At 46.5% G+C, this 11394-nt stretch overlaps 1 protein-coding gene across 1 annotated transcript; it reads left to right on the top strand.

The window, feature by feature from the left end:
* The first annotated feature begins 313 nt into the window (after positions 1 to 313).
* On the top strand, positions 314 to 2784 carry LOC119825746 (paired immunoglobulin-like type 2 receptor beta-2). Its single transcript, XM_038346828.1, has 3 exons — positions 314 to 401; positions 896 to 1273; positions 2591 to 2784. The coding sequence occupies exons 1-3, from the start codon at positions 314 to 316 to the stop codon at positions 2782 to 2784; spliced, it is 660 nt and encodes a 219-aa protein (XP_038202756.1).
* The last annotated feature ends 8610 nt before the right edge of the window (positions 2785 to 11394 follow it).

Here is an 11394-nt window from a genome sequence, read left to right as displayed (position 1 = left end):
GATAGGACAGAAAGCCTAGGTGTAAGAGAGGAGAGCTGTCCTGCTGAGGTCAATTCCATATCTTCCTGCCAAAATCAGGGCTGGGCTCAAGGGTATGGCCATTGTCTCACAAGGGTGGATCTTCTGCAACATGGGCAAGAAGAAGCCAGAGAGATAAAGGAAGTTGCTGGCCACAAGGAGGTGGAGATGTGGAGGTCCTGCCCCCACTCTCCTCCACATAAGAAGGCCTGTGGGATGTGGGTCACTTCACCCTGATTCTCTCCTGAATCCTGAGAGCCCCAGGGTCCCTTCACAGGGCCTCCCCTCCTGCCTGATGGCTCTGCTGGTCTCATTTAGTGGAGGGAATCGGGTCATAGCGTGGGTCCTGCTTCTGCTGCTGACAGCTGTGTGCGTGCAAGCTGGTGAGTGGTGGGGACCTTGCTAGCAGCTATCTGCATTAACCACAGGAGAGACCAGTGGGGCTGGGAAGAGTGGGCTGTCATGTGGACAGGCGACTGCTAGAGGAGCCAGCCTGACCTCTGTACCCCAAGAGAGAGCTCATCCCTCAGAGTGGGTCCAGTCCAGCCCTTTTTTGTCTATCCTGTCCCATATGGGACAGTGGGACATAGAGACAGTCATGCTCCATGTCCTACACATGCCTGGGGGTGAAGAATCAGGAAGCTCTGGCTTAACCTTTCTTTTTTAAGATTTGTTTATTTAATATGTATACAACATTCTGCCTCGATGTATGCCCACATGATAGATCTCAGTACAGATGGTTATGAGCCACCATGTGGTTGAACTCAGGAATCTGGAAGAACAGCCAGTACTCTTAACCTCTGAGACATCTCTCCAGCCCACTGGGTTGTCCTTTCTATCCTCTTCCATGGCTTCAGATTCTCCCCACCCTTCCCAGGGAACTCAGCAGGATCCAACAGTGTAAATGGCTATTGGGTGGAGCAACCAGCAAGCCTCTCTGGTGTCCAGGGCGGCTCCATCGAGATCCCCTTCTCCTTCTACTTCTCTGGGGAATTGGCAAAGGATCCACAGATGAGGATTTTCTGGAGATGGAAGAAAATCAATGGGAAAATTATCTACAACTCTTCCTCGGGATTCATACATGAGCATTTCAAGGACCTGAACTGGACACAGCCTCAGACATCTGGAGTCCTCAGAATTCTGGATTTGAAGGAGACAGACCAGACAGTGTACATCTGCCAAGTTCGTCTGAACACAAGAAAAGGCGTGCAGATGTTTCAGTCGAATGATGGGACCCACCTCACCATCACCCATGGTGAGCCATCCTGGCTGTGGTTTCGATGCCTCTCTAGCTTCCTTGTCCCTTAGCTGTCGCCTCAGGCTCCACAACTCTGAGCCTCTTTCATATTCCTTTTCCTTGGATTTGACTATGCCTCTGCTGAAAGAATCTTTTCCTGTAATTGTGACAAGCCTATGCTGTCTCCTCAGACCTTGTCTGTTATTGTCTGCTAAGAGGGAACTCCACCACTCTCTTGGCTTCAGCTTGTCTCCTAGTTCACCTCCTTTCTGATACAAATTAACATTGTGGTCCTGCTCACTTCCCCTTACCCTGACCTTGAGGTGGACTGACTTCTCCAGGATGTAGTTGATTTACTTGGTCCTGTGTAAGGGCTCCAGTTAGTCCCCATATAGAGCATCTCCACACAGCCCCAACCTAAGTCCAGAACAAGCAGTGGGTACCCATTGCATATTCTTGGTGTCTTAAGGTTCAACTGTAAGATGCCACCTGTCATCATAGTTCCCTATTTCTTCTCCTAGGTCCCCAGAACACATCCCTCACCTATCCCTGTCCATTCCCTTATCTCTTCTCCATTTCCCAACTCCCCTCTCCCCTTCCTTGTCCTCCTGCCCTCACTGTTCCCACACAAGCCCCAAGGGTCTTGAGAAATAATGTCCCCATTTTCATGATGTGGCTGCTCTGTCTTCTGATCCCTGCCTCTCCTCTGAGGGAGAAGTAACTGCAGACCCAGCACAGGGGACACGGAGTGGAACACTGGGTGGCTGGAACTCCTGTGCTCCTTCACCTGGCCCTGCAGGAGCTGGGGACTCTGTGTGCTTCCTTGTTGACCACAACCTTGCTCTGTGACTCTTTGTTTTTTTTTAAATACATTTTGGTGTGTTTGTGTTTATAAGACAGGGTCTCACCATGTAGCGCTGGATGTTCTGGAACTCACAGAAACCTGCTACTTCTGTCTCCCATGTGCTGAGATAAAGGACTGTGCCAGCACATCCAGCACTAGCTATTGATTGAATTGTAGCCAGCCTGTGAGAGGACACACACCGCACAGTTCTTGTGCAGACTCAATGGCTGCCAATGTTGACCTGATGTAATGTCTAACCGTAATTGCCAGGGCTCAGGGAAGGGAGAAGAAGGAGCTGTTTCCTGGGTCTAGAGCAGTGATTCTCGACCTTCCTAATGCAGACACCCTTTAATACAGTTCCTTATGTTGTGATGACCACCCACTTCTAACATCTGCTCCCCATACCACATCCCACAGAGGAGACAAGATGTGACATTCACCCCATCCTTCCTCATCCAGGGAGGATCTACTAATTTCTCATCTCTCCCCAGCAGTCAGAACCACCACGAAGAGCCCCTCCATCGTCACCTCTGCAGTCACCACGGCTGGCCTGGAGGACACAGAGGGACAGAGGAATCCTTCTCTTGTAAACATAGTAGCCATGGTGGGGGTGGGGGTGGCCACGGCTGTGCTCATAACGCCAGTCTGTGTATTGATGATCTTCCTCTGGTGTAAACAAAGGTAAGTGGACCAGACCCTCAACCCAACATCCTCTCTGAGTTCTCAGCTATGCAAGATGGAGAAGGATGAGCTTGTGCAGGGCAGAGTCCAGAGAAAACAGGGACAGTGGTGGCTAAACTCAACCAGGACTGAATCTCCAACTTTCTTAGAATCCCAGCTGGAAATTAGAGGATCAAGTGCGGATGAACACAGCCTGCTCCTAAGAAAATCAAGGGGGACGCGGGAGCCCCAGGGGCTAACTGCTCATTTGGAAAGAGCTGTGGCTGCTAAGCAAGGTCTGAGGGAGAGCAGCCTTCAGGGACAGCATCTCACAGGAGGTGAGATCAGGAACAGAGAGAGCTACATGAGCTGGGGATATGGTATCAACACAGAAATTAAGACAACGGTGTGCAATAGACCCACAGGTGAAAAGATCATGTCTGGGAAGAACCTACACTAAGAAAGGTGAAAGAATTGTATCCTAAAATAATTGGCTGAGAGAAATTGCAGAGCAGCTGGGAAGATGGTGTAGTTGGTAAATTGGTTGCCACAGAAATACAAGGACATGAATTCCATCCCCAAGATCCACTTAAAAGTTTGGTCATGTTGGTAGACACTAGGGCAGGGAAAGCAGGGACATGATGTGAGTTCAAGGCAGGGGAAGGAAACAAAGGGAGAAGGACATGGACAAGGGGCAGTGGACAGAAGAGCTGTCCTCTGATTGGCTGTGCAGAAGGACAGCTGAGGACTGGCCTCATGTCCTGGGAACTCTCAGACTTGTCCCTGAATGTCTGCTACAGAGCTGTTTGCTTTCTGGGCCCCTAATGTCTGAACACAGAGAAGAGCTGAGAGGCAGACAGAGGATCAGCATGGCTGCCACACTGACACTGGTTCTTCTCCTACAGGCCAGCAGACTAAAGATGAAACCCCAGCCATGAGAGCAGCTGACATCCCAAGGAGAAGGTGAGGGGCTGCATGGGGAAGATTGTCATGAGAGGCATGCAAGGGAGCTAGAGAGGTGATTGAGTCAGAAAAGCCTTGCCCTTGGCAGGTTAATTCTGAGAACCCACAATATAAGCCTGGTAGGTGTCAGGAATTTGTAATCCCAGCCCTGGACAAGCAAGGGCCTGGTAGAGCCCTGGGATTGGCTGTCCAGCTACTCTAGCCTTATTGCTGAGCTCCAAGCCAACCAGAGGCTCTGTAAGAAAAAAACAATTTGGATTCCCCAAGGGGATAAATCATGGTCATAACATTTTCTAAGTTTATTTTAAATGAAACATTTTTAAATTACATATTAATGAACCAAAAATTATGTGGTCCAGCAAGACAACTGTGAGAAAAGGTGCTGCTGCCCAGCCCAATAACCTGGGTTTCTAGCCACCCAAATGTACAGGGAGACTAACTCTGGAAACTTCTCTTCTTCCTCTCAGTGTCAGCCACAGGCACCTGCTGAGATGTTGGCTGTTATCTGCTGCTACCAGACCTCCAGGGGCCAGCATCTCTCACCAAGGAGGCCAGTTTCCATCAAAGTAGGGATGCTGGCCACACATCCTGCATCTCACTCTCCTCCCTGCCCCCTGCCTTAGAATCAGAGAGCATGGCTACAGTCCTGAGCTCTGAGACATCTTGTCCCTGAACAGGTACAAGAAGAGAACCCACACTTCCGCCATGTAGGCTCTGATTTCCTCTCCTTAGAATCCAGGTCATCTTTTCTGTCTCTGTTCCTGAGAGCCTTACTGTACTGTTTCCTGTCTCTCTATGGAATTAATCATGATTTCAACAAATTTCCCTCGACCTTCCCCACTCATGTGAGACCTCTTAGAGAGTAGCAGATTGTGTCCCGGGCAGTGTCACTTAGAGAAGCAGGGGCCGTTATCCACACTGAGAAGCACTGCAAGAAAATTCCGGTTCCTTTCTCCCTTTCTCCCTGGACAGGGCAATCTAAGCCACAACTCCTGACCCCTCAATGCTCCTCTTCAATTGACAGACCATGGCATGCTTGGGTCCCCTGCTGGGCTTCTTTTCCTCACAGACCCATCTATATCACTCAGTTTCCTTATTTTCCATGTGGATATTCTGGTCTCTGGGGTCTCCCCTAGGACAAGACTTCCTTTTTAAGTTCAGGGTGTCATACATTGGATAGTCAACCAGTCATCTTCTACCAAAGAGCATGCTGGGACATAAGGACAGCAGACTGACCAATAAGAATCAAAATCAGGCTGCTTTTATAACCAGAAGAGGTGCATGGGCATGCTTGATTGAGATCCACCAATCAGAAACCTTGAGTTCATATCAGTCATGGTACTAGCTGAGTCACTGGGAAAATTGTTCCCAACCCCATGATGCTTGCTGAATATGGAGGGATATGGAGAAGCCACCAAGGCTTCTCATGGCTAAAGTGAAGTCTACTAAGGCAGCTGTGAGATGCCTGCTGTGGTGTGACTGGATCCAAGCCTCTGAGGTTGAATTCAGCAGCAGCCATGGTCCCAGTAACCTTGGCAGCTGTGGTTTTACCTCCTCCGGGCATCCCTTGGTTAATCTCAAAGATGGAGCTGGTAGACTGTTAACCCAAAGTATCATGATCAAATTAATTAAAGTAAGCAATTGATTAAAGCAAGCTTTTTATTAGTATACAAAAACTGCCTCCCCTAAGGCAAGATTTAAAATGTCATTACTTTAAATGTAAGGAAGACAAGTCCTCTATAGCTCAGGCAGGGGTTTCTAAATGAAAGATTTTGGTGGGCAAAACAGTTCATGTTACAGGAGAATAATATAAGCATAACAAGATAGTCCCTCCTGAAACAATGACGTGGTTGGAGGGTGGGCATCACAAGTCATCGTGGTTTTGAAACAAAGGTAGAGTCACAAAACAGTTATACATTTTTCTTTAAAAAAATAAAGACATGATTGTCATTCCTGGAACAGGCAGTATGGATCCATTTATAGTTAAGGGTACAGGCGGGGCAAAACCAAATCTTTGAGCTACAGAGGTTTAATCATAAGCAGAAATGAACCTAATTTGTTTTTACTCTAAGATGACTTTTAAGCCTAAGATGGAGACAGGCTGGTTCTTCACCTTGAGGTGTTCACAGAAGCAGGCTGCCGCTATGGTGGTCTGGCCAGTCATCTAAAGGAGTGTCCATTCATCAACTCTACCCTCCAAATAGCTGGGCAGAGGGAAGGGACCTCAGAGCTGTTACTTAAATGTTCAGGTGACTTGCCATTGTTCAAAAAAAGAATTTTAAGAGAAAAAGAACACAGAACCAACAATCTCTATAATATTTAGGTGCTTTAACACAGATCTAATTCCCACTGGGTAAAGGAAACATTGTGGTCCAACTATGAAGAAGACGTTGGGTTCTAGTCTTTGGGATTTGTGTTCCCTGACCTGAGCCAGTCGGTAACGAAGTACTAAAGGGATCTGGGCATGGAGACATATACCTGTAATCCCAATGATTGACAGGCAGAGATAGAAAGATCAGGAATTTCACGCTGTCATTAGAGCCCTTTGAGTTTGTAGCCAGCCTGCCGTACAGGAGACCCTGTCTTGAAGCCAACAAACCAAAGCTAAGCAAAACTGTGAATAGTACAGAAAGGTGATAGAGGCAGGTCATCTATTAGTTCACTTTGGTTGGCGGCAAAGAACTTGAAGATGTCACTAGTTTTCTCTCTAGATTCACTTAGACAAAATATTCAAAATTTTCAAAATTTGCTTTTGTTTGTTCGTTTGTTTTTATTTTTGTTTTTGAGATGGCAGGGTGTCCCTATTATGTCACTCTGACTGTTCTGTTATTTTCTATGAAGATCAGGCTGGTCTCTAACTCACAGAAATCCACCTGCCTCAGCCTCCAGAGTGCTGGAATAAAGTCATGTGCCACTATGTATACACTGTCTGTTTGTAGTGAGGAGCCGTGGGCTGTGTTCCTGCCACCCAGCTCCCATCCGCCTGGCTAGCTTATGCCCCGAAATAACAACACACAAACTGTATTCATTTAAACACTGCCTGGCCCATTATTTTCAGCCTCTTACTCACATCTTGACTAACCCATATCTAATAATCTGTGTAACACCACGAGTGGTGTCTTACCGGAAAAGATTCAGCATGTCTGACCTAGTGGCTGGATCCATCGCTTCTGGCTCAGAGAGGAGAGGCAGGGCAACTGCCTGAAGTGTCTTGCCTTACTCCCTGCATCCTGTTCTGTCTACTCCACCCACCTATGTTCTAACCTATCAGGCCAAGCAGTTTCTTTATTAATTAACCAATGAAATCATCAGATAGAAGACACACCTACATCATTTCCCCCTTTTCTGTTTAAACAAAAAAGAAAGGTGTGTTAATAGTTTGTTTGCTGCTTTTTCTTTGTCTGTTTTACTTTTTAAAAGCAAAATATAAGATGTTGCAGAGGGGACTAGGAGATTCTTAGTTTCTGTGACTTCAAACTTGATGATTCATGAGTTTCTGTCTCTGATCTTAGGCAACAATAAAACTGGAGACTTAATCCAGAGGATTAGGTCACACAACCACACTCACTGGGCCTGTAGGGTACACTATAGAGTCTCTTTTTGGTTCTTCCCTCCACAGGGGTGCAGGGAGGTGCTCCTGCTGAAGTTGGACAGCACATGAGGGAGATGAAGATGATGATGTCATCCTAGGGGAAAAAGAAGAGGTCAGATGGGCCGGGCAACTGTGCTACTGTAATGTTCTAGTGCAGCCTGAGTGTCCTGTCCACACCACCAGCCGCCATCCTTCCACCAGCCCCTCTAGCATCCCCCTAACTCTCTTCAGGACCCAGTCTGGGTGGGTTATTTTGGGGTCTATCTGGATTCTGTATGCTGTCACTCAAAGAAGAATTCAGGGAGGGCTAGGAATGTGACAGGGACAGGGGAGACAGATGGGGAAGCCATGTTTACTCAGGAGGATGACTGGTTAAACACATGGTGGAACATCAGCTGTGAAATTGCCTTGGATGACTGTGTGTGTCTGTGTGCAGGTGCAAGTGTATGCATACAACTGTGAGCTCATGTATGCGTAGGCCAGAGGACAACCTCAGGGCATCATATACCTTGGGTATTTTGTTTTTTAGGTTTTTGTTGTTTGATTTGGATTTTGTTTGTTTGCTTGCTTTTTTTTGAGACAAGGTCTCACTATATAGCTTTTGTTGGCCTGGGACTGGATACACAGACCAGGGAGCCTCAAATGCACAGAGATCTATTTGCCTCTCCCTCTGCCTCCCGAATGCTAGAATTAAAGGCATGCACCTCCATGCCTAGCCCATCATTAGTTTCAATAATTTAAATAATATTGCTTATTTATTCTATGTGAGCAGAATACACATGTGCTACAACATGAGCAGCAGCCATGTTCTGAAACTGTAACCTGACAGGTCCATGGTCACATGTATGTAAAAGCCCCATGTGTGCACACCACAGCCACAGGTTGCTCTTCCACAGAAAGTGCCCCTGCCCTGAGAAATCATCATGGCTGCAGGGCCCAGTCACTGCTATTGAGACAAACATGGTTGTCACTGCAGGAGATTAATTATAGCATCCTGGACAGAAATCATCCCAAAGCAGGGTCCCTATGGGGATCCAGGTGAGTCCAGGACTTGAAACAATAGAGCCCATGACTTGCGACTCAGAGGCCAGCAGGTGGCAGCAGTGAGGCTGAGCACAAGTGGTGGTTGGGCTCCTGAAGGACCAACCAGAGCCTTTTGTGTAAAAAAGCTGTTGACCAGCATCTGACATATGGCAGCCTCATCAGGCCCAGCCTCTCCTTGGTGACAGACTCTAGACTATGGGGCAGGGCTAGATGAACCCTGGAGGTGAGTACACATGACCAGGAGGGCCCCCTCTCAGACCTCACTGAGATTAAAGAGAGGGTTCATTGGTGGAGTGCTTTCCTGCTTGGCATGCACAGAACCCTGGGTTCTATCTCCAGCAGGGACAAAAGGGCACGATGGGTCACACCTGTCACCCAGAACTTGGGAGGGCAGAGAGGAGGATCTGTAGGAGTTCAATGTAATCCTTGGCTACATGAGAAGTTCACGGTCCAGCATGAACTACAGGAGACTGCACCCAGTAAAGGAGTGTGTGGAGGGCTTTCTGACAGGTACAATAGGCCCAGTCCCATCTTCTGACTGATGGTCCATTTGGGGCTAAATCATCCCAAAGCTTCTGTGCTCTGCATCTCCAAGGACAGGAAGGATGGATACAGAAGTGCGTCCATGTGCAGCTGGCAGTGAGGCCATGTGAATGAAGTCCATGACCATGTGAGCTCAGGTCATGGGATCAGAGGACCATGGGGACTGTGAGGAAGGCAGAGAAAGTAGACATGACAGAGTCAGCTGCATAGTCACCTAAGGGGAGCATGGAGAAACCAGTCAACGCCAAGAAATCTAAGGGAATGGGAAGTCGCCTCTGCACATGTCAGTCTGGGAGAATGATGCCACTTCCTCTGGTATAGTCACGTTTTCCTGCCTTTCTGGGATACTGATGGCACCTTGTCATGGAGAAGGGTGGGATGACTCTTCTAGAGAAGCTAACCGTGGCCACCACAGCCTCTACCCGAACTCTTACTCCTCTACTCCTATTACAGGTCAGCTGTGTCTACTCTCAGAAATGTCCCAGGCATTACGTTATGAGTGACACATTCCTGCCCTGAGCCTTCTTTCCCACTTCATGTAAAGAAGGTTCTAGAACATCTATACTATAGGGAATCACTGAAATGTTTTTTAGAAACAGCCTTCTGGGAGCCAAGCAGCAGATCCGTGGCCTGATGGGAGTTCAAAGGTTGTACTGAGCAGGCAGTTGGAAGTCAGTGTGGAGTAGAGGAATACAAGAACTCGATGAGACTGAAGCCATGTGCCAGTCATGAGACATGTGCCAAGGCTTCTCTGATTCTTGGTTTCCTCTTCTGATGTGTGTTTAGGTTGGTAGGAGGCAGAAAGGCTTCTTCAGAAGCTGGAGTAGCTTAGGACTCACTGTTGAATATAGTCAAAACAATCCTGTACAATAAAAGAACTTCTGGAGGCATCACAATCCCTGACTTCAAACTCTACTACAGAGCTATAGTACTGAAAACAGCCTGGTATTAGCATAAGAACAGACAGAAGAACCAATGGAACCCAATTGAAGACCCGGATATTAATGCACACTGCTTCGAACACCTGATTTTTGACAAAGAAGCAAAAAATATCAAATAGAAAAGAGAAAGCATATTTAACAAGTGGTGCTGGCATAACTGAATATCAACATGTAGAAAAATTAAAATAGACACATATCTATCACCATGCACAAAACTCAAGTCCAAATGCATCATAGACTTCAACATAAAGCCAGCTACACTGAATCTTATAGATGAGAAAGTGGGAAATACACTTGAATGCATTGGCACAGTAGATCACTTCCTAAATAGAACCCATGCAGCATAGACACTGATAAACACAATTAATAAATGGGACCTCCTGAAACTGAAAAGCTTCTCTAAAGCAAAGGACACGGTGAACAAGACAAAACGACAGCCTACAGAATGGGAAAAGATCTTCACTAACCCACATCAGACAGAGGTCTGATCTCCAAAATATACAAAGAACTCAAGAAATTGGTCACCAAAAGAACACATAATCCAATAAAAAAAAATGGAGTACAGTCCTAAACAGAGAACTCTCAACAAAGGAATCTAAAATGGCTGAAAAACACTTAAGGAAATGTTTAACGTTCTTAGTCATCAGAGAAATGCAAATCCAAACTACTCTGAGATTCCATCTTACACCTTTAGAATGGCCAAGATCAAAAACACTGATGATAACTTATGCTGGAGAGGTTGTGGGGAAAAGAGAACACTTCTGTATTGCTGGTGGGAACATAAGCTGGTACAACCCTTTTAAATGTCAGTGTGGTAACTTCTCAGAAAATTAGGAAACAACTTCCTCAAGACACAGTAATTCAACTTTTGGGTATATATTCAAAGGATGCTCAATCGTGCCACAAGGACATTTGCTCAACTTGTTCATAACAGCTTTGTTTGTCATAGCCAGAAGGTAGAAACAACCTAAATGCCCCTCTACCGAAGAATGGATAAGGAAAATGTGGTACATTTACACAATGGAGTACCACACAGCAGAAAAAAGTAATGATATCTTGAATTTTGCAGGCAAATGGATGGAGCTAGAAAACATTATTCTGAGTGAGATACAGACACAGATAGAAAATTATTCACATGTACTCACACATATGTGGTTTTTAAACATAAAGCAAAGAAAACCAGCCCACAAACCATAATCCCAGAGAATTTAGACAACAATGAGGACACTAAGAGAGACTTAAATAGATCTAATCTACATGTAAAGTAGTAAAAGGCAAGAACTCCTGAGTAAATTGGGAGCATGGGGACCTTGGGAGAGGGTTGAAGGGGAGGGGAGAGGTAGGGAGGGGACAAAGAAAAATGTAGAGCTCAATAAAAATAAAAAAGTTCATTTTGAGGTGAGGGAGAAGATCACCCAGGATGTCCAGGGAAGTCACAGACTCAGCAGCCTTGTGTAGCTGGGGACAGAGTAATCACTGGGTTTTGAGTTTGCTGGGGCACTGTGCAGAGTCCCAGAAAGGCAACAGCAGGGCAAAGAGCAGACACAGGGTG

Source organism: Arvicola amphibius, chromosome 10 (genome assembly GCF_903992535.2).
Source record: "Arvicola amphibius chromosome 10, mArvAmp1.2, whole genome shotgun sequence".
In the NCBI taxonomy this organism is placed as follows: Eukaryota; Metazoa; Chordata; class Mammalia; order Rodentia; family Cricetidae; genus Arvicola; species Arvicola amphibius.
Note: the sequence above shows the minus strand (reverse complement) of the source record. Positions and strands in the feature narration are given on the sequence as shown.